The sequence below is a fragment of the Heptranchias perlo genome, chromosome 16, assembly GCF_035084215.1.
Source record: "Heptranchias perlo isolate sHepPer1 chromosome 16, sHepPer1.hap1, whole genome shotgun sequence".
Lineage (NCBI taxonomy): Eukaryota > Metazoa > Chordata > Chondrichthyes > Hexanchiformes > Hexanchidae > Heptranchias > Heptranchias perlo.
In genome coordinates this window covers 29,842,377-29,866,363 of record NC_090340.1, presented here as the reverse complement: position 1 = coordinate 29,866,363, position 23,987 = coordinate 29,842,377, and the positions used below count along the sequence as shown (strand labels likewise).

The following is a 23,987-nucleotide window of genomic DNA, read 5'->3' as shown; positions in this document are numbered from 1 at the left end:
GAACACATTATTAATTATACGTTCCTATCTTTAGCTTTGCTTTGCAACCTTAAATGAAACAATTGCAAAAGTAGATTTGAACAAATAATGACTTTCAGACACAGTTTTGTTTTAAATTCAAGACAGGCCATCATGGTTTTCATCTTTTTTTTTAAATACACGCAGAATCTACTGTTGGCATTTGATCAACTGTACCTTTGATTTCATCCAGTTTTGATGTGAAATACTAACTGGGAACAAAAGTCTATCAAAGGGCACATGAGGGTGATGTAATATAGAGTAACAGAAAACATGCATATCAGTGAATGGAAAACACTTGGCACACAAAGAAAGGAAAGGTGGCTTTGATGAATAGGACAAGTTACAGACCCTACAAAATTGGTCGCACATCTTTAACACTAAGACTTTGTGCCTGGTTAATAACCAGGTTAGTACTTTTTGCACTGGGCTTGTCACATGTATAAAACAATGTCTCTGTTTACTTGTTTAAGGTGTGTGATTTGCTATCAAGTGGCATATGCCAAGAGCACGATTTAAGTGGACAACAATGAATCCAAATATATTTATATATATCAGAGGAGACAGGAGGAAAAGAATGAATTACCTTCAAACATCAACTAAGTTTGAAACAAAAATAATTAGTAATGTTGATTAAGCGCTCCCTTTTTGTTGAAATATATTTTTTCATAAGTATAGTCAGGAAGCTTATTGATGCAAATGACCTCAGGATAAATGAATGGGTAATTGAAAAAATCAGTTCACAGGATTAGGCAAAATTTATTAGATTTTTTTTATGAGTGTTTAATTTAACTCCTTGTACACTCAACACTGTTCACAGCTAAATAGAATGCCCTGCAAATAATATTCTCTGTTAAGAAGTTAAGCAAAGATAGAATAGGCCAGATTTTGCTGTGAAAATAACGGCAAAGCTAAGAGCGCTCACTGTTATTTCTGTGCAAATCGGACAGTAACTTCCGGCGACTGCACATGCACAGTCAAACGCGGAAATCTGCTGTATCAGATGCAATCCTCCTCCATAAGCTCTGTGAAAATGACATCTTGCTGTCTGGCTCCCTGTTCAAATGAATGGAATGCTGTGAAGTTCCTGCACTGACCGGATGCATATGAACTAATCTCGCCAAAAAAAGGTACGTCAATTCATTTCAAGTTTAAGCAGCCTTTTAATGGCGTGCTAAGTCTTAATGACTGCCAAACAACCTCTCTGGCACTGAAAATTAACTTTTACAAGTGTGGAGTCTCATTCCTTCAGATTTGAACTGTTGTTGGACATTTATAAAAAAATTTATAATTTCTTTTTAACTTTTTCTGTCTGTCTCTTAATTCAATATTTCTTACCCTCTCTTTATTTCGCTTTCTGTACCTGATTTGACATTGAATTCACTATTCCAACTTACACTTCCTGGTTCTGACTCTGCACTGCTCATTAACGATGCTTCAATCTGATTGGTTAAGGGGATACACAGTTGCTTGCCCCATACTGACATACTTGCTCTCGAGGCAGTACAAAGAAGGTTCACTCGGTTAGTCCCGGGGATGAGGGGGCGGACATATGAGGAGAGGTTGAGTAGATTGGGACTCTACTCATTGGAGTTCAGAAGAATGAGAGGCGATCTTATTGAAACATATAAGATTGTGAAGGGGCTTGATCGGGTGGATGCGGTAAGGATGTTCCCAAGGATGGGTGAAACTAGAACGAGGGGGCATAATCTTAGGATAAGGGGCTGCTCTTTCAAAACTGAGATGAGGAGAAACTTCTTCACGCAGAGGGTGGTAGGTCTGTGGAATTTGCTGCCCCAGGAAGCTGTGGAAGCTACATCATTAAATAAATTTAAAACAGAAATAGACAGTTTCCTAGAAGTAAAGGGAATTAGGGGTTACGGGGAGCGGGCAGGAAATTGGACATGATTTTAGATTTGAGGTTAGGACCAGATCAGCCATGATCTTATTGAATGGCGGAGCAGGCTCGAGGGGCCGATTGGCCTACTCCTGCTCCTATTTCTTATGTTCTTATGTTCTTATTCAGCAGGTCCCAGATGCCCTGTAGAGGACGCCATGTTGGATTGAGGCCCGAGGAGAGGAACTTGCCGTGCAAAAGCCCATGAAAAGTCTATGGGCAAGTGCAAGTCTAACGAACGGCGGGCATTGTTCGTTTGCCGCTCACAGCAAAATCTGACCTAATAGCTTTGTTAAAGTAATGTTTGACATCCAGTGTAATTTTCTTTTGTAACTAGTGCATTTCATGTGGTATTGCTCACAGTGAATCAGAGGATTCAGATACTTATTCCCTGTAGGGGATAACATCAGGGACACTGATATGGTGAGTAAATAAGTCTATGCTTTTAATAGCATTCTTACATTTTTTTTCTGATTGGGAGATTAAATTCAACAACTCAATTCATTATTCTGTGAATGCGTGCCCTTATGTCATATTTATTCCTTTACCTATGTATTTAATTTTATCCCCTACCATTTTTAAAGCTCAGAACACACAGCAAGATGGTGTGCAAGATACACTACCTGGATGTAGATGTCTATGGCATTAACTTCTGTGCGGATTCTCCTGCCGTAACTTCGGCAGAGGATTGGCGGAAACCCAAGAGAAATGGCATAAATGGCTGTTTAGGTTGTTTCGCCGCAGTTTCCATCGCTCTTTTGACAACGTTATGGTGGGAGATTGGGGAACCCCAAAGTGAATACTATCCCTTGATAGTTAGCAATACTGTGGAGAGAGAATGGAGTTTAGCTGCACTTGAGGGCAGTCCTGCACTTGGCAGCAAAAGAGGCAGTCTGGAGATTTGGCAGTACTAGAGGATGGCCCTGGATTTTAGTAGCATTAGTAAAGGGTCCTGGGGTGGGGGTTCCGCAGTTTATCAGTACTGCAGTGGAGCAGCTGAATTTTGACACATGGGGTCCTTCAATCTGGCATCACTGTGGATCGGGAACCCTTGAAAGCCAAACCTGAAGTTTGGAGTTGGAATACAAGATTTGGCTCACTGGTAGATTCGTAGTGTCTGTCACCAGTGAGCGGAGGTGCAGGACATGGGCCTGACAACACTGGATGGAGGGATCCTGTGTCACCGGTTTGTTATTTTCTAAGGGGCCTCTGTTAACACTAACTTTGGTGATTTCTTATGGGCTCTTCAGCATGTATCTTTCTGTAAATGTCTATCCATCTATGTGTTACTCACTCACTGCACTTACACACTCGCACAGCTGTAAGAAAATCTTAATCTGCTGATTACTTTATGCAACACACAGGTGGTAATTAGACGAGGAACAACACAATATTTGCTTCCATCTCTCTTTAACTACCCCACTGTCTGTGTCTCACAGATGTCACTGATTAGGATCTTAACATGTTCTAATTGTGAACATAAAAGGTAATAATCAGGTGTTAATTAGAGTCTCTTCCGAACTAATTAGAATTTAACATTTTTAACTGTCAAAATAATAAAAGTAGTAATGATGCGGTAAGTAGAGGCAGTTTGCTTCAAAATTCAACTAATTTGTCTTCATTTGAAAAATTTATGTAATTTCTCAAATTAAGATGAGGAAAGATCTCTGCTTCTCTCATTTTAATGAGATTTCTAAAGTTTATTCAGCACACAGCAAAAGTTACAACATGTGTGTCATCAGTAGTCTATCATTTTTGTGTTTTTAAGAAAGCACATAGCCTGTTTGTTTTGAATAAAGGTTTTGAATTTTGTCCTCTAATTTTTCTTCAAATATTTCTGAAAAACAACTTGAGCACAAACTGCTGGAAGCTATACGTCTTCCAGCAGCTCAACTACTAAATGATACTAATGCATTCTGGGAAAGTGGGTGTATTACACATGCTTAGACTACTTAATTTGAATTAAGCTAACAATTTGAATTAAGCTAACTATGGGAAAGTTCAGGTTTCAGGAGAGGTTGAGGACTTCAAAAAAAAATTCTTAGACAAATGTGGATAAGTTTAATCATGTTATTGTGTAGTATTTAATTTTTTGATTTTTCATTTTGTCTGATCCCTTATTTCAGCCATTCCTGGTTCATTCCAAATAATGACCGAGTTCTGTTCGAGTGTTTCTTGTGGTTCTTGCATGCAGCAGTACTGTCCAGGCATGAGAAGATTTCATTTTACTGAATGTGGACATCCCTGCCCGAGCCTTACTCGCCTTTCTCTCTAGTTTCTCCTGTTTCCCCTCTTGCCCTCTCCAAGCGTATCTTGTCCATGAGACCCACCTCCTGCTCTCTCGACCCTATTCCCACTAAATTGCTGACCACCCAACTTCCCTTCCAGGCCCCCATGCTACCTGAAGTGATTCCCTCTTCTCAGGTACTGTCTCGCTCTCTTTTGAATCTGCTATCATCACCCCCCTTCCTCAAAAAAGCCACTCTTGACCCCTCTGTCCTTACAAACTACCACCCCATCTCCAACCTCCATTTCCTCTTCATAGTCCTTGAACTTGTTTTTGCCTGCCAAATCTATGCCCATATTTCCCGTAACTTCATGTTTGAACATCTCTAATCTGATTTCCTCTCCGCCACAGCACTGAAACAGCCCTAATCAAAGTCACAAATGACATCCTATGTGTCTGTGACCATGGTGCACTATCCCTCCTCATCCTTCTCAAACTGTCTGCAGCCTTTGACATGGTTGACAACACCATCCTTCACCAATGCCTCTCCTCCATCATCCAGCTGAGTGGAACTGCCCTCGTCTGGTTCCACACTTACTTATCTAGTCACAGCCAGAGAATCTCCTGCAATGGCTTCTCTTCCCACCCCTGCACCGATACCTCTGGAGTTCCATAAGGATCTATCCTTGACCCGCTCCTATTTCTCATCTACATGCTCCCTCTCGGTAACATCATCCAAAGACACAACGTCAGGTTCCACGTGTACGCTGACGTACCCAGCTCTACCTCACCACCAACTCATTCAACCCCTCCACTTCCTGTGTTGTCAGACTGCTTGACTGATATCCAGTCCTGCAGGAGACGAAATTTCCCCTCCAATTAAACATTGGGAAAACCGAAGCCAGTCTTCGGCCCCCGCCACAAATTCCGTTCCCCTTGGTTGTGACACCCTATGTAGTAAAATAGCCTACTGACAACCTCGATGTTCCCCAAGATCAAATAGCCTGGCAGCAGTCACTAGGCTCACTGTGAAAAATGGCTATTTGGGAGAGGTACTACTCGATTACTAGCTCCCATAGAACCATACCCCGCATAGGTCTGTGCTATTGGGAGAAAATTTGGGAGGGGGGCATTAAAACAGCTGAAGTTGCAAAAATGTTTTCAAATGATAAACATCTTCTTGAATTCTTGAAACAATATAATGCATTAGATGATAGGGATAGAAGATCAAAACAGATACAAACTGAGAAAGATACTTTCTCAGCATTTGTTAAATAGCTGATGGTAAAGAAAAGAGCATTTTGATCATTAAAGAATGAAATTAACAGGAATTCCAACCGTTTAATTTTATCTTCTTGTTTTCGTGCATGTTGTTTGAGTAAAAGGTTTTCATCGTGTAGCCGAAGAAAGCGATCCTCCAGCTCCTCACGGCAGATACGAGACACTGCTTGACGAGCTCTAGTGTTGTGTGCACCAGATGATTCTGTGATTAGAAGGAAAGATTGAGTCACACATTATAATTATACGGTTATTAGATCTTGTACAATAGGGCAGATGATTTAGTACCAAGGCTCGATTTCAATATTTCAAAATGAACAGCAATATGCTCTAACCGAAAGACTCCCATGGCAGTGGTTATGACTATTTGCTAGTGTTAGGGGACATAGGGATCGGGTGGGAAAGTGGAGTTAAGTTCGAAAATCAGCCATGATCTTATTGAATGGCGGAGCAGGCTCGAGGGGCCGTATGGCCTACTCCTGCACCTATTTCTTATGTTCTTATGTTGTCCCTGACTTCTGTGATATGGTTTAGCTGTGGTGACTTATTGTATATTACTCCAATTAATAGAATAACAGAGGGAACAGTGTAAAAAAAGTGTTCTAGACAGTCAATTAGTATAGTACGTATCAGAAGAGTGATGCATAATAGGGTAATTGCCATCCCGTGACATACTGAAAATTAAAGCACATTAATACTGCAATGGCTGACGTTTGTGTTCTAAGAATGTGTTGTAATGTGACCAAACTAACTCGCTGCCTTTATGCATAGGACATTGTATCTGTAATGATTTAATTTTGAGAGTGAGAACAAAATATCTCAAAAGTATCTTGAGTTTTCCTTTCACATCAGTAAATTAAAATCAACAATTCAGCATTGTGGCAAGGTGGTGGCACAGCAGATTTATGCCCAACAGGTTGTGTCACCTTGTGGTAAGTCACCAGGCAACATCTGCATCTAGCAATTCCCTGACAACAGCTGTGCCATCAAGGGACTGCAGTCCATGAGCTTTCCTATAGAAAGAGAAAGGGGTTGGGGAAGAAAACTGATAAATATAGGCAGCCTGGAGACAGACATTTTTGAGAAATTCCTCTCATGACACCATGAAGCTCTGCTCTGGTGGAATCATGAACTTGCATGCATACCACTCAATCCTGACTCCAATCTTTTGAAATCTTGATCCTTATCCCTTTTCCTGGTTTTATGATTTAATTTTTTTGATATACCTTGCCCCTTCTACAAATATGTTTTTATTTCTACCTTATAGCCTCTTTTTATCCCTTTCTGCGCCGATAATATTTTTCTATTATTTATTTCAACTAGGCCTTCTGCTTCTAATCCAGTACCTTTATTAATCCTGCCCGGCCTCTTCTTTCCCCACCTCCTCGCAATATTAATTTAAATCCTTCCCCAGTACTCTGTTTAGTTTCTCCATAAGGACGTTGGTGCTGCTTCGGTTGAGGTGAAGGCATTCGCTTAGCAATCGCCTTCCCTTGTTCTAGAACTTGCTCCAATGCCCCAAGAATGGGAACCCTTATTTCCTGTGTCAACCTTGCAGGCAGGTGTTGACCTTTCCTCTCCTTAACCTGTCCAGTGCGTGACACAGGAAGCAATTTGGAGATTATGGCCTAGAAATTCGATGGTGCTGCGCCGGTATTTCAGCCGCTAAACGGGAGCCTAAGCCTCCAACATGGCAGGCAGCAAGCGTGCACATTACAAGCCAGAAGTGCGCCACCCGCCATATTGGTACAGGCATAGGCGACAGGCCCTTGATAGACATATGTAAATAAGCGGCCTTATGCCTGTGCGAGGTTCTCTGTGCAAAATTGGGTTCTCCTGAATGCAATTGGAGCCGGGCCGACTCTGTTAATTGTATCATGTGATTTATATCAATTAGCATTAATTGTATTCAGGTGGTGTGTGTCAATTGGGGACTCTCTTGTATCCTTTTTACATGAGAGCTTATCTAGGGTGTGGTGTGTGCGTAAGGGGGATCTCTGTGTGAATAAAGGCTTGGAAACAACTGAAGACCAGGGTCCAGTATTCTATCCTTCACCACCTGGCTGTCTAGTTATAACAGACCGCATTCAGGAAAACCAGATCTACATGCAGCCTAACCATGCAGTCTTTAAAGGGACTGCTGGAGGTCACCACCAAAAAGGCAAGTTCAAAAAAAAACTTACCTGAATGTGGAACTAGGAGGTGCAGCAGTCCTCCTCCCAGCTCCACATTAAAACCACAAGCTGCTGCTGCCCTTCCTTCTTGGTCAGCTTCCTTCCCAATCGACCACTCCCAGTAAGTTTCCCTTCTCCTTTAAGTACTTACCTGAGGCTGCTGTCGGCATTGCAGCAGCCCAAAATTCCAAGCCTCTTCAAAGGAGAGCTACCTGGGGATGCCTAACAGGTAGCGCAGCATATCGGTCTCATTTAAATGAGGCTCGAGGCCCAATATTGAGTGTGCATTGAGCCTACTCATTCAGGCGCAAGGATCGTTCCAGTAAAGACAGTAATTCTTGAGGTCTTGTTTTATAATTTAGTGCCTAACTCCTTAAAACTCACTCTGCAAGTTCTCAAATGTTATTTGTTCCAATATAGACCATGACTGTTTTTGGATGCTAACTCTCCCTTTACAGAAGTTTTACCACCCTTGCTGTGTTGTCCTTCACTTTGACACTACGGATACAACATACCAACATACCAACTGGGACTCTCAGTCACAACTACAAAAAAGTATACACTCCTGACTTTATAATCTCCCATGTTATCACTCTGCTATTCTTGTAGTCTACTTGCCTCACCCTGGGTAGTCACTTGCTCCACAGTGCCACAATACTGCTTAGGACAATCCTCCTCTGAGTCGCTATCACTGTCCACCTTATACTTGGCCAAAACCATGTACCTATTGATCATTTCCAGTAACACAGGAGTTCTCTGCATCCATGAATACTATCTGCCTCTGATGCCCTGCAGATGTTCACCCACTTCTCTCTGTCTATATTTTTCATGTGTCTTGAACTATCTAATACTGCCTCATGGATGACCACATCTGAAGAGTAAGAACCAAAAACCCCTCATTCTCTCTGATGCTGTGGAGCATCGCCAATTGTTGCTCAAGCACAGAGATTTTCATTTCAAGAGACTCAATTTTTTGACTCAGTGCAAATGTGCTGTTCCGAGATACATTGAGGACCCATGATGACCCACATATTGTACTACAGACACATTACAAGGGTTCCCTACAATGTCATCCTTTGGGTGTCTAACTTAAAAATGTAGACAGTCTGAATTCCCATCTGATACCAAACTCTCACAAGAATCAAATCTGCTGAGACTCTTCCCATATGTATTATAGAAAGAAAACCTCCTCTCAAACTACATCTCAATGATGAACCTTCTCTAAAGCTGAACTTCGGCTGAGGTTAAACTCCGCACTCTTTTGGACTTTCACACTTCCTTGGTCCCTCGAAGCTTGAGATTCATTTGGTAAGTCTTGTCTGTTTGTGCTCATGGCATAGGCAACAACAATCATTGACAAGTTACACAAATTAGCTGGTACCACACATATATGCAGAGGAACAGAAAGACAGACAGAATGTGCAGTGGCCAAGGCAACAAGTCCCAAAAAATAATGACCTAAAATAGTGAGTCCCAATATTCTGACTCCATTGTTGTCCAAGGCAGATTGTTGTGAATAAGGATCCGAGAATATCGGAATCCCATATAAAAACAGTTTAAGTAAAAGGTCTCCTTGAAATTTTTCATGCAAAATCTCCCTAACATTAAAGCGAAGAAAGGAAATGTAAGTTTTAAAATAGCAATCAAAATGACTTCTGTTTATGGTAACAGGATGTTACGGAGACATAGAATCATGAAACAAGACTAAATCTCTACTTGTACAAGGCAGGTGAAGGCTACACTGTACAATCAGTACCAGCTGATGTTCAATAGTGGCTTTAATCAGTAAACCCTGACCGTTTGGATCAATGATACCATAAAAGGAAGAGATTACAAAGTAAAACTAATGGATACACTGATCAAAGTATGTTCTGGTAATGACTAGCAGGTGCCTCCAACCTTGTAATCCACCAATTCCAGCCAGGCTCATGCCTACATCCTTCACAGGGAGGTCTCCTGCTGTCTCATCAGCTAGGTCTGACATGGTCTGTGAAAGAAAGAGGACAAATTACATTTGAGTGTTTTTTATCCACACCTTGTACCTAACATCTTAAGATTTTATCACTAAACAGATGGGGTCATCTCACTTTTATGGCTTTTCCTTAGAGAGACTCCATGTTTTGAAGCTGAGGTTATTAAAGTAATCAAACCATATTGTGAATGCTTCAGAGTGGTGATAAAAAAACTTAGTTTAATCCTTACGCTGTCTAAAACCTTTCATCTGTGACTCAGATAAATTATGATACAAAGCTTACAACCACTTTGTTCTGCTTTATGAAATAACCAACTCCAGCTTTAAAAAGCCTTTACCACCTGTTCAACATCTGGGTGCTTACACTCAAGTAAAATTTGTTAAATATTTGCAAACCCAGGTGTTTCTTCCTTTCCACGATGTTTAACCTCATGCTGCAACCGCTGAAAAGTCAAAAATATACAACCAGTAATTGGCAATTGTAATTACTGGTTGCAATAATACAAATATTGTTTTCATGAAAAACTATATGCAAATGTTAACCACAATATTTACAGTAACAATATATTTTAATGACTTTAACAGCTAATTTATTAGGTAATCTAGTTAAGTAGCACTGGTGGGTGACATAATATTATTAGTGCCAATGGATTTGTGTGATAACTGAAACATTTTAATTTCTTGATATTATCCATATCAACATTGTCAAGTAGAATAATTAACATGGACTGAAGCTGCAGAGGAACAGAATGACAGACCGAAATGGTCAGCCCTTCCAAAAACACAACAGCTTTAAAGCTAGATAGGTTGCCCGAATATATGTATATGTAATTACATCACGAGATAATTACAGTTGAGAAAGGCCATTTTAATTGATCCATCTAGAGAGATGCTAGAGTTCCTCATTTCAGCATTCGGTTCTTTCTTAAAGTTTCCAGGGTTTTCACCTCCACTACTCTTCCTGGAGGCCTATTCCAAATGTTTAAAACTCTTTGTGTGAACAAAAATTTCCTGATAGCAGTTCTAAATTTATCTTTTGCCAACTTGAATCTGTATCCACTTGTTCTAATCTCACGATACAACTTAAAAGTAATATTCCAGATTTGCTTTTTCCATTCCCTTAACTATCTTATATATCTCTGTATGACCACCTCTCGGATGGTTCCATTCCAGGCTGAAAAGCCAAGGTCCCTCTAGTCTTTTCTCATAGTCCAGCCCTTTGACAATAATAATAAGCCTCATGGCTCTTCTCTGCAGTGTTTCTAGTGCTTGAATGTCAGCCTTGTATTTTGTGACCAGAACTGGACACGGTACTCAAGTGACCAGAGCACTGTGCCCTTTGTTTGTGACTTCCTCTGACTTGCATTTTCCAGTTCTGGCTATGTAGTTCATCATTTATAATTAATAAGTCTGTAGCTTGTTTACTATGAACAAAAGGGGATTTAATATGTTAATGTCTGTTAAATACAGTCATGGGAGTCAATTTGTTGAGCTATGTCCCTGATAGCTGGGTAGACAAAATGTCTGTTACAACTATCACAGATCATTCAAGCTGGTAGATAACTATCCAATCTATTTGCACTTAAAGGAAATGCAGGCTTTATTAAATGGGGCTTTGTTTCAGTAGATCATCAAAGGATTTAGAATAATATTTCTGTGGCTGAATTTATGTGAGATGAGATAGTCTGAGGCCAGTAGGGAGAATAGACTACTCTGGCTCTGTGGTAATGTCACCATGTAAATGTAATTGAGCAAATGTTTTCACGGTTCAATATTATGCTGAGAGATAGTTCAGAAGTATCTTTGTTGTTTCTGATATATTGAATAGAATAGCAAAGTTTGTAAAAACACTGAATACTATTCACTTATCTGTTCTATGTTAAATAAATGGTCTGTTGGTTCATAGCCTGAGCCTTGGTCTGATGGAGTGTACTTTTAATCTGTCTACTGAAGATGAGGAGAATCACATGGCGGCTAGTGGCACATCCCAGTAAACTGGAGTACAGTAGTAACGGTTCTCTTTTTGATTCCTGGGTTTCACTATCATTTACTTCGATATTCTGTGGTGCAATACCATGTGAAAATTTATTCAACAGTCATGCTGGAGTATGTACCTCATGTTAAAAATATGCACTAGTAATTTCCACGGGGGTTCTTCAGACCTCATTCCGTAGCTTTGGTGGAAGATTGGCAGAAACTCCAGAGAAATGGCATAAACAGCCAACATTAGGGCGGGAGAATGGAACAGCCCCCAAAGAAATTTTATCCCATGATTTTTATGTTTAGGTTTCATGGAAGCAAGTCACTGGGAAAATTTTAATATATGCAGCTTTATTTTATTTGGCTTATACAGTGGAACCTCACCCATAATGAGGGGGATGACCCTTATGGACAATGGCAATTGGCAAATAATTGGGAGTTCCCAAATGATTGTCTTATATGTATGATTCAACACTTGAGGCATGAGAATGAAGACAAGTGCAAACAAATACATAGCAGGTGGGTCGGTAATCCAGTGGAGACAGATTTAAGATAATTTTCAAAAGAATCAGAGAGATGAGGAGAAATTCTTTTACGCAGCGAGTTGTTACGATCTGGAATGCACTGCCTGAAAGGGTGGTGGAATCGGATTCAATAGTAACTTTCAAAAGGGAACTGGATATACACTTGAAAAGGACAAATTTGCAGGGCTATGGGGAAAGAGCAGAGGAGTGGGATTAATTGGAGAGCTCTTTCAATGAGCCGGCACAGGCATGATGGGTCAAATGGCCTCCTCTGTGCTGTATGATTTTATGAATAACTTGTACAAGTATTTTGTCCTGTTAAAATTCTGTCAAATGATTGGTAAAGCAGATAATTGAGATTCCAATCCATAGTTTTCTTTTAATTTTATTCTTAAAATTTTTTCCAGTAATGGTAGATACTGGAATTTAACCAAAGCAGCAAACCTTGGATGTTAGTAGAGCATGCCTGAAGATCCAGCTTGAGACTAAGCACACGAGAGGTCAAGGAAACAATAACAGTTTGCATTTATGCGGTGGCTTTAATGTAGAAAAATGTCCCAAGATGCTCAAAGAGGAAGAAAGGAATAGATAATGAACTTTGTGGGAGCGTTAAGAGTGGGGAGTAAAGACTTGTCAAAGAGATGGGTTTTGAGAAGACTTTTGGAGGTTGAGAGCAATAAAAAGTTGGGAGTTCCAGAGCATAGGGCTGAGATGTCTGAAGTCTCCGCCATCAATAGTGGAGCAGGAGAGGGTGTAGTCGACCACAATCACATGATGAAAGGTCATAGAATAGGCAATAAAGAGGTTTGGGTAGATGTATAAACATGGAGATAAAGCAGGAGACTTGGATCCTTACAGAAGGTGAAATGTGACAAGCCATTATCATCAATACATTGTTTAAATTAAATCAATACGAATCACACAGAAAAACTGGTGCTAAAGTAAGGCCTGGAAGAAGCTCTGACCATTCACCCTAAAAATATTAAACTAACAATTTTTAGTGCTGTGGTTAATTTAAGTTTTCCTATTGAAAATGGAACAGAGTTTATCTCCAAACTGATTGCAAATAGCAAACTTTGAAGAACTATAACTTCTCAAAGAATTGCCAGATTGCATGGATTTAAAAACTCTATGCATGTTCAAGATTTTCTGCTATAATCATTTTTCCACTGAGTCACTGTTTACAGACTCAGATTTATTATTTAACTACTAGTAAGATTATGTGCAATCCTGTATGCAAATTGTTTTTAAGGCCATGTTTGCATGGACCACATTTCAGTTCAAAATCTGCATTAGAATCAATGATTTGGAAGTGGCCTTGATTTGACACATGATGACAAATATGCTCTATGGCTTAGCACCCAACAATATTCACTGAAAAGATTTACACAAGGAGAAAACTATGGTCATTTTGAGTGACAGACCAAGTGTTTAACCAGAAAATTATAGGGCACTCTGCAATGCTCCAACAGAAAGCTCTCTGGGTTACTTAGCTGCTTGCATGACTGACTTCAATACAGGCTGTGAGCAGTAAAACTATGCTGCTTAATCTGGCAGCCAGACTCTTGTACATTTGATCTGCACATTCAAAAATATAGTCACATAAAACTTCCTGTAGAGCATTACAATATTATTCCCCTTGAGTAAATTCTCTTGGCCAGTAAAATTATAAGCTATTGACAACTATGTGGGATTTATTCAGTTGGTTCTTCCACAAGTAGGTCCCTCGCAGCAATATCGAAATGCCCATTGATAATGATCATTTGAATAGCAAGAGGAATTGTGACAATAGTTAGGCTGAACATTTCCTGTATTGTACTAACAAATTTATATCTAATACGTAGATGCTCAAAAGTCTGCTACAATATAATGGGCCAGATTTTGCGGAGAGCTGTGAACAAATGGCGCATCTGGAACCCCTGTGTGAACAGGGCAAGCAGCTGTGTATCTCCTTAACCAGTCAGACTGAAGCATCGTTAATAAGCCAGGCAGAGACTGAACTAGGAAGTGAAAGTAAGAATAGTGAATTTAATGTCAAATCAGGTGTAGAAAGCAAAATAAAGAGAGGGTAAGAAAGATTGAATTAAGAGAAAGAGATGAAAGAGACGGAAAGAAAAAGTAAAAATATAGAAATGTATTTAAATTTAAAAAAAATGTCCAACAACAATTGAAATCTGAAGGAATGAGATGCCACGCTTGTTAAAGTTAATTTTCAGTGCTAGAGAGGTTGTTTGGCAGTCATTAAGACTTACCACACTGTTAAAAAAGTACTTACATCAGAATGGAGAAGAGCTAACGTTTTCTGGTGAGATTAGTCCATATATACGACGTCAGTGCAGGAAAGTACGATGTTTCATTCATTTGCACGGGGTGCCAGAGGGCGAGATGCCATTTTCGCAGAGCTGAACAGATCCCATCTGGTACAGCAACTTCCGGATTTCCATGTTTAACTGCGCATGTGCGTTCGCCGGAAGTTGCTGAACGACTTGCACAGAAATAATGGTGAACGCTGTTAGCCTCGCCATTATTTTTACAGCAAAATCCGGCCCAATGACTACTGGCCATTAGCTCACAATAAAATACTGTTCTACCTCCAGTGATTTCACTTTCAGATTTACTGATATCCTGCAGTTATATACTTTCTGGAGGTGATCGATCCACTTTATCAACTACAACAACTGAACCCCAAACAACTTCATATTTCAGACTGCTTAGGAAACCAGCTACAGTAAAATGGCAGACATTAGAATGCAGGAAAACCTTTTGGATCAACAATGTAGAGCTCAAACACACTGAAGGTCCTTTCATATCAAGGCCAAAAAAGAGTTCCCTGTTGCAGTTCATAACGATTCCATCTAAATCAAGACCTTATAAAGTCTTTTTTTCAAAGTACATTTGACAAGCCCAAGTGAATAAAATAATTTTCTGCACCATAAAAATGTGTGTGTGTACGTCAAGTGAACTCAGGTTTGAGCACAGCTGTGGTGCCACTGCCCCTTGCAATCGAGTAACCTGCCAACAATCACTTTCAAAATTTAGACCAGAATTTTGCCCACACAGGCGAAGTAGTGTCACTTGTGGAACTGTACACCAGTGAAGAATCAATGCCTCCAGGAGCGGAGAAAATTTCTGGAAAAAGGAGAAGAAAATGGAGCTACTGTATATAGTTTGTATTTTTTACATTAAGTAATAAAAGAAACAACCCCTCATACTGTATGCTGTATGCAGTTTTAGCATCACTACCACTCACAACAAAATGCTGAAAATTTCTGCATATAGAATTACATAGAATGTACAGCACAGAAACAGACCATTCGCCCAACAGGTTCATGCCAGAATTTATGCTCCACATGAGCCTCCTCCCACCTTTCTTCATCTAACCCCATCAACATATCCTTCTATTCCTTTCTCCCTCTAGTATTTATCTAGCTTCCCCTTAAATGCATCTATGCTAGTCGCCTCAACTATTCCTTGTGGTAGCGAGTTCCACACTCTAACCACTTTCTGGGTAAAGAGTTTCTCCTGAATTCCCTATTGGATTTATTAGTGACTATCTTATATTTATGGCCCCTCTACTTATGGTCTCTAGCATGACATATGCCGGCGCCAGAGACCTGCGCCGTACCCGGCAGGAAGATCTCTGATAGCCTGGCGCTACTCAGGGATACGATTGCCTACGTACAGGACAGGGGGGTGAACACCTGCCTGATCAGCCTGGACCAGGAGAAGGCCTTTGACAGAATATCCCACACGTACATGATGAACGTGCTCTCCAAAATGGGGTTTGGGGAGGGAATCCGCAATTGGATCCAACTGCTCTACACAAACATCAGTAGCGCAGTTTCAATCAATGGGTGGGAATCAGAAAGCTTTCCGATCAAATCTGGAGTCAGGCAGGGCTGTCCTCTCTCCTCCGTCTTGTTCGTGTGTTGCATCGAACCCTTTGCCGAGTCCATCAGGAGGGATGCGGGCATAAGAGGGGTGACGATCCCAGGCAGCGGAGGCACTCAGGTCAAGGCCTCCCTGTACATGGATGACGTCGCCGTCTTTTGCTCGGATCAGCTGTCGGTCCGCAGATTGATGAGCATCTGCGACCGTTTCGAACTGGCCTCGGGGGCCAGGGTAAATCGTGGCAAGAGCGAGGCCATGTTCTTTGGGAACTGGACCGACCGATCCTTTGTCCCCTTCACCGTCAGGTCGGATTACCTGAAGGTGCTGGGGATCTGGTTCGGGGGGGCCGGGGCGTGCACCAAAAACTGGGAGGAGCGTATCTCCAAGGTTAAGCAGAAACTGGGACTGTGGCATCAACGATCCCTCTCGATCGTGGGCAAGAACCTGGTCATCAGGTGCGAGGTGCTCTCGGTGTTGCTGTACGTGGCGCAGGTCTGGCCCATACCTCGCTCCTGCGCCGCGACAGTCACCCGAGCCATCTTCCACTTTGTCTGGAGATCAAAAATGGACCGTGTCCGCAGGGTCACGATGTACAAATCTCCAGAGAAAGGAGGGAAAGGCGTGCCCAACGTGGCCCTCATCCTGATGGCCACCTTTGTGTGCGGCTGCATCAAGCTGTGCATAGACCCTCAGTACGCAAACACAAAGTGTCACTACGTGCTGAGGTTCTACCTGTCCCCGGTGTTGAGAAGGATGGGCCTGGCCACGCTGCCACGGAACGCTCCGTCCAGTTGGACCGTTCCGCCCCACCTGTCCTTCGTGGAAAGGTTTGTGCAGGAAAACACCTTTGACCACAAGGCGATCAGCAAGTGGTCCGCACGTAACGTCCTCGAGACCCTGCGGGAAAAGGAGATGGTGGATCCTGTCGGTTGGTTCCCCGAGCAGACTGTCAATGTCATTTGGCAGAACGCCTCATCGCCAGAGCTTTCAAACAAGCACCAAGACCTTGCTTGGCTGGTGGTGAGAAGGGCCCTTCCCGTCAGATCCTTCATGCACTCCCGGGCTCTCAGCGCCACCGCGCGCTGTCCCAGAGGAGGCTGCGGTGGAGACGAGACCGTCACCCATCTCCTTATGGAATGTGCCTTTGCAAAGAAGGTCTGGAGAGAGATGCAGTGGTATCTGTCCAGGTTCGTCCCGAGCAGTTCCGTAACACAGGTTTCTGTGCTCTACGGGCTGTTCCCGGGGACGCACACTGAGACGGACATCAGCTGCTGCTGGAGGACCATCAACTCGGTGAAAGACGCCCTTTGGTCTGCCCGAAACTTGCTGGTCTTCCAGCACAAGGAGCTGTCCTCGACCGAGTGTTGCAGACTGGCACATTCCAAGGTCCAGGACTACGTGCTGAGGGATGCACTGAGGATGGGTGCGGCCGCCGCAAAGGCCCTGTGGGGAAAGGCAACCATTTAGAGCCTTCCCGCCATTGTAAACCGAGGGGCTGCAATCAGGGAAAAACCCCCTCGGGCAGAATGTAAAATTCAAATTGCTGTAATGTACCTGTAATGAATCTGAAATGGACCAGAAATGAATCTGTAAGCAATAATCTGTGTTGAGTATGATGCAATGAGACACCCTAGAGTGTCATGAACTGCAAGGATGTCCAATGTGTTCATTGTACTGCACTTAACGTAACCTGCAAATTGTATAATCTGTATTGTGTACGTTTGGAAAGTGATATGACAACTGTTTTGTATGTACTGCTGCAAATTTTATGAATAAAGTATATTTTTTGAAAAAAAAAGACATATGCCGGACGCCATCTTGGTAAAAGCATTTACCCACGTGAAGATAATGAACGCTGGCATCATGTAAAGTAAGGAGAATATGCGATAGATCAGTGTGCAACGCTGATTCAAAGGCATAGATACCATTTTGGCACTCAACACTCCAGCCAATGCACTGTCTTAACCACGAACAGCTGAACATGTCTTAGTTGGCCTGGAGGATCCTCCCCCCACCCACCCACCCCCACGACAACCATGCTATTTAAAGGGATCATGCAGGTGTGGCAGGTTAGTTGCTGGATTATTGCTTCTGGCTGCTGGTACAATTGTACTTGTTTGTTGAAGCTTCCCATACCTGGAGAGAGTTGCATAGTATACAGAGAGTGGTTTGGCAGGTCCAGCATTACCGTTGGTGTCATTTACGACAGTGTGCTGAACAAGATTCCTGGCAACCATGGGTGGCCTGCTAGGGCTCCTGCTGGGCATAGAACACGACTGGGAGTATGCAGAGAGGCCACGCAGAGGAGAGGGAGGTGGAAGAGGAGGCTCATGGGACAGAGCAGGAGGCCAATATCCTATGAGGGCCTTCAAGGAACAATACTCTTACCTCACCATGAGCGAAGATCAGTGCATCCTATGGCTACGGTTCATGAAGTATGTCGTGATGGAGATATGTCAACTCTGCAGCGACAACTGCAGCCTCACAGCACGGCAAGGACAGCATTGCCTGTGGCTGTCAAGGTAATTGTGGCACTGAACTTTTATGGCTCGATCCTTTTAGGCCTCTGCTGGCGATGTGAGCAACATCTCTCAATTTGCAGTGCATTGCTGCATAAGGAAGGTCACGGAGGCACTGTATGAGCTGTGCAACAGGTTCATCACGTTCCCTCTAGACCGAGAGAAGCAGAATGAGCGAGCACGAGGGTTTGCTCGCATTGTAGGCTTCCTCATGATGCAGGGTCCATTGACTGCACGCATACTGCCATGCGTGCTCCACATCTCAACTCGGCCATTTTCATGAACAGAAAGGGATTCCACTCTCTCAATGTGCAACTGGTGTGCGACCACACGTAGCGCATCATGCAGGACAATGGCTGCTACCCTGGCAGCAGTCATGACGCCTTCATTATGCGGCAGTCCAACGTCCTAACTACCTTTGATCCGGCTCAAAGGCTGGCTATTGGGTGACAAGGGCTATCCCCTCATGAGGTGGCTCATGACTCTGGTCAGGCACGCATGCACACGTGCAGAGCAGGCATACAATGAGAGCCATACGGCTACACAGAACATCATCTAGCTCACCATAGGCGTCCTAAAGCAATGCTTCCACTGCCTGGACCGTTCTGGTGGAGCCCTGCAGTACACCGCTGAGCGGGAGTCAAGATTCGTTGTGGTATGCTGCATGCTGCACCACTTCGCCCGTATGAGGGAACAGCCCTTGCCACCACCTATCCGGCAAGACCCTGAGCCAGAGGCAGAGGAAGAGGAGGATGAGAAGGAAGAGGCTGAGGAGGAGGAGGAAGAAGTGCAGGAAGACGCAAGGTGGCAACAAGATGCACAGGTCCTGTCTGCCAGGGCTCTGCTTGCTCACCTTATTCATGAGCGACATCAGTAACCTCAACAACACCTCCCAAGTCAATAACAGTCCTACACTCCCCACCTGTCCTCTCCCACATGACCATCAAATCACCCACTGTATGATTACACATTGCTTCCCCCCGCAGCTCATCGCATAAATAAAAACCACCATCAACTGCAGTTTCAAATACTTATTTAAAGCATAACACATTAACTCAAGTATACAACATTAGACTATTCACCCTTGTGCATTCCCTCAGTGCCTGTCGTTCGTGTGCCTTTGCCTTTCCTAGTGCTCTTTATGAGGTGCATCCCCAGTGGCTGCAGTTTTGGGCTGGGAAGGCACGGCTTCAGACTGCACCATCTCAGCATGGGCTGCAGCCGTCTGGCCTGTTTGGCTGACAGGCAACAGCAAGGGCACTGACGGAGTGGCAGCGGCGGGAACAGGAATGCTATCTTCTGTAGAGAGGACAGCAGGTCGGACTGCCATAGCGCCACTGCTACTCGCATGGTGACTAAGCACTCCTGGTGACCAGCTGGAGAACAGATTGCTGGAGTGCTGTGATACCCTGGAAGTCCCATTCCACAGCGGTCCCCAGAGCCACGATAGCGGGGTCTGCACTTCCAAAGCAGTAGTCTGAGCTGCCATAGCAGTAGTCTGAGCTTCAACTGAAACATGCACACCTTTGATGACATTGGTTTGTGCTGCAATGGAAGTCGCGAAATTGGTCATCAGAAGCTGCATCATAGTGGGTTCCACAGGTGTGCTGATGGAGGTAACCATCCATTCCATATGGGAAAGGATGGGCTCAAAGCTCTGCACAAAGCCCTGTGCTAAGTTCAAGGTGGACTCCTCCATGCCCCTTATCATCATGCGCAGGCTTTCTGGCAGGCTTTCCAATGCACCAAGCACTTGGTGGTGTATGCCCATTAGCCTTCTTCTGTAGCCTGCCCATCATCTGACCCCTCGGCAGTAGAACCATTGTGCGACCTCGCCCTGCTATCAGTTTCCCCTACCCTGGCTCCTGTGCACCATGTCTCACCACGTGCAGATCCCTCCTCTAACCTAGCCTCTAAAGGATGCGCAGTGACAGTAACTGAGCTGGTGGATGCAAGTGTCAGATCAAGTGACGGTGTGGCTTCATTATCGATGTCCTCCTCCTCCTCCTTCTCGGATGGTGCCGGCTCCAGTTCTTGGGTATCTGCAATGACAAAGGGAGACGGGTTGAGTTGTGGAGCAGGGAAAGGAGCAAGTAAGACGTGCGTGCTGACACCATCTGCAGCATGTGAGACCGAAAAAATTGTGGGATGAGGGAGATATGGGAAACGAGGAGGAGGATTAGGTATGCATAGACCCCCATTGTCGGGACCTCCAGCACTGCCAGTGGCAACCGCCGCAGCGACGGCTCGTCCAATGATCTGCAGCATGGTCTCCTCCACAGGGGTGAGGACGTGTAGGCATGCCTGTCCTCCCTCAGGTCTTTCACGCTGCCAGTGGTTATGCGCCACCTTCTCTTGCAAGACAGAGGGAAATGTGTCAGTGTCTGCAAGATGTTTGGGTGATGTGCCTGTCATGGTCGAACAGCAGCCAGTGTGTGTGACCTGTGAGTGGTGCATGTGTGGTACTATGTGAGGGTGAGATGCAGCACATGAAGTGCAGTGTTGTGTATGGATGGGCAGTGTTTGTTGGTAGGTGGGTGTGGGGGGGGCGTCATGCGTGGAGCAGTGATGCAGTTGGTAGGATGTGCCACTTGACATTTACGTTCACTCACCTTGACGACTGATGTCAAATCATTGAACTTCTTCCGGCATTGAGTCCACGTATGTGGTGCAATGCTCCTGCCATTCATCTCCAGGGCCACTTCCTCCCATTGCCTCCGCAGCTGGTGTCTGGAGGGTCTCCTGCCACCCTGTGAGTACAGGATGGCTCTCTGTTTGTCCACTCACTCCACCAAGGCCTCCAGTGCGTGTCGGAAAACTTTGGCACACGCTTTCTTGCCGGTGCAGCTATTCTACCCATCACCCGCCACTGCTTGCATTGACTGTGCATCTCCCCTTTAAGAGGTGCAGGTTGCCTTTAACTAGTACTGGCCACGCTCCATATTGGGCCTCCTGCTGGTGCGTGCAGCCACTCAACGGCTCAAGGAGCACTGGCTGCAAGTACAAATCATGGTAATGAACCGGCAGCACGAATTCCACCTGATGCCTGCATTGGAAACACTGGGCGCGGGCTAGTAGTGCACCATGACCCCCATGCCCGGATTCGGGGGTTATCGAATTTAACCCCCATGTTCTCTACATCTATCCTATCAAATCCTTTCATAATCTTAAAGACCTCTATCAGGTCACCCCTCAATCTTCTTTTTTCCAGAGAAAAGAACCCCAGCCGTATCAATCTTTCCTGGTAGCTATAACCTCTCAGTTCTGCTATCATCCCAGTAAATCTTTTTTTGCTCCTTCTCCAGTGCCTCTATATCCCTTTTATAATATGGAGACCAGAACTGTTCACAGTACTTCAAGTGGTCCAACCAAGTTTAACATGACTTCCCTGCTTTTCATTTCTATCCCTCTAGAAATGAACCCAAATGCTTTGTTTGCTTTTTTGTGGCCTTATTATCCTGCATCGCTACTTTGTTATTTGTGCACCTGAACACCCAGTCCCTCAGTTCCTCTACCCCATTTAGACTCTTATTTTCCAAGCAGGATGTGGCCTCCTTATTCGTCCTAACAAAATGGACCACCTCACACTTATCTATAATGAAATTCATTTGCCAATTACACGGCCATTCTGCAAGTTTATTAATGTCTTCCTGCGTTTTGTCGCAGTCCTCCTCAGTATTAACTATACTCCCCAATTTGGTGTCGTCCACAAATTTTGAAATTGTACTTGCGATTCCTGAGTCCAAATTGTTCATGTAAATGGTGAACATCAGTCGTCCCAGTACCAATCCTTTGGAACATCACATCCCACCTTTTGCCAGTCTAAACTATCTTTAACTCCTACTCTGTTTTCTGTTTTGTAGCCAGTTTGCTATCCATTCCGCTACTTGTCCCTTGACTCCATATGCTCTGACCATAGTCATGAGTCCATTATGCGGTACCTTATTGAAGGCCTTTTGAAAATCCAAATATATTACATCTTCTGCATTAACCTTGTCGACCCTTTCTGTAACTTTTTCAAAGACTTCAATAAGGTTGGTCAAGCATGACCTTCCCTCTTGAAATCCGTGCTAACTCTTTATTATATTTTCGGTTTCTAAATGTTTTTCTTTTATATCTTTGAGTAAGGCTTCCATTATCTTTCCTACCACTGATGTTAAGCTAATTGGTCTCTAGTTCCCTGGACTGGTTCCATCTCCCTTTTTATATATAGGAATCACATTAGCTGTCCGCCAGTCCTCTGGTACTATTCCCTTTTCTAATGAATTTTTATATATATGTAATAGTGCCTCTGCTATCTCTTCCCTAACTTCTTTTAATATGCATGGATGCAATCCATCTGGACCAGGGGTTTTATCCTAAGTTTGATTAGTGTATCAATTATCTCTCCCCTTTCTATCTTAAATATCTTTATTGATCTTTTCTTCTAATGTTATGCCCACCATGTTAGTCTCCCTGATAGTGAGACAAAATAATTATTCAATATTTCTGCCATTACCTGTGAATTTATCATGTGTATCTGTTAATGGTCCTATCCCTATCCTGATTTTTCTTTTGTTATTTATGTGTCTGTAGAATATTTTACTATTTCTTTTTATATTCCTTGATAATTTAATTTTGTAGTTTCTCTTTGCCTTCCTTATTGTTTTTTTAAACTTCTTTCCTAACCTTTTCATATTCCTTTTGTCATCCTTTCCTTTATTGTCTAGGTACTTCGGGTATGCCTTTTTCTTTAGTTTCAATTTTATCATTATTTCTTTATTCATCCATGGTGTTTCATTGTTGGCTAGTTTGTTCTTGCTTTTTAGAGGAAAATATTTCTCCTGGGCTCTAATGATCGCCATTTTAAATGTTTCCCACTGCTGTTCTATTTCTTTGTTTGTCAGTAAATTTGTCCAGTTTATTTTCCCTAGTTCCATTCTCATCCCCTTAAAATCAGCTTTTTTCTAATTTACTCCTTTGGTCTTTGTCTTACTTAAGCCAGTCTCAATCTTTATCTTAAACCTTGTTGTGTTGTAATCACTATTGCCTAGATGTTCCCCTACACTTACTTTTCTTTAACATTACTAGATCCAGCAGTGCTTCCTCTCTTGTTGGGCTTTTTACAGGAAGGAGTCCTGCACACATTGTAAAAACTCCATTCCCTGTACCCCTTTACCTATCTCTTCTTGCCAGTTTATTTGGGGATAGTTAAAATCTCCCATGATTATTATTCTATGTCCTTTACTCATTTCACATATTTACTTACATATTTTTTTCCTCCACCTCCTTTCCACTATTAGGTAGTCTGTAGTACACCGATATTAGTGTGATTGATCCCTTCTTATCTTTTATTGCAATCCATGTGGATTCTGTTTCTATCCTTCTGTTAGTTATGTCCCTTTTCTCCACTGTCATTATGTTATCTCGAATTAGTACAGCTACTCCACTCCCCGTTCTTCCTTCCCAATCCTTTCTGATTATGTTATAACCTGCAATATTTAGTTGCCAATGCTGTTCTTTATTTA

At 43.0% G+C, this 23,987-nt stretch overlaps 1 protein-coding gene across 2 annotated transcripts in view; it reads right to left on the bottom strand.

Moving 5' to 3' along the window:
• The window catches only part of rpgrip1l (RPGRIP1 like), a 186,697-nt gene that overhangs the window by 151,060 nt on the left and 11,650 nt on the right, over window positions 1-23,987 (bottom strand). For both annotated transcript variants that reach the window (XM_067997882.1, XM_067997883.1), the window contains exons 2-3: window positions 9,494-9,581; window positions 5,481-5,625 (exon numbers count right to left, since the gene is read on the bottom strand). In XM_067997882.1, the coding sequence (XP_067853983.1) occupies window positions 5,481-5,625; window positions 9,494-9,578 (230 nt within the window). In that variant the 5' untranslated portion in view covers window positions 9,579-9,581. The remainder of the gene's footprint in view (window positions 1-5,480; window positions 5,626-9,493; window positions 9,582-23,987) is intronic.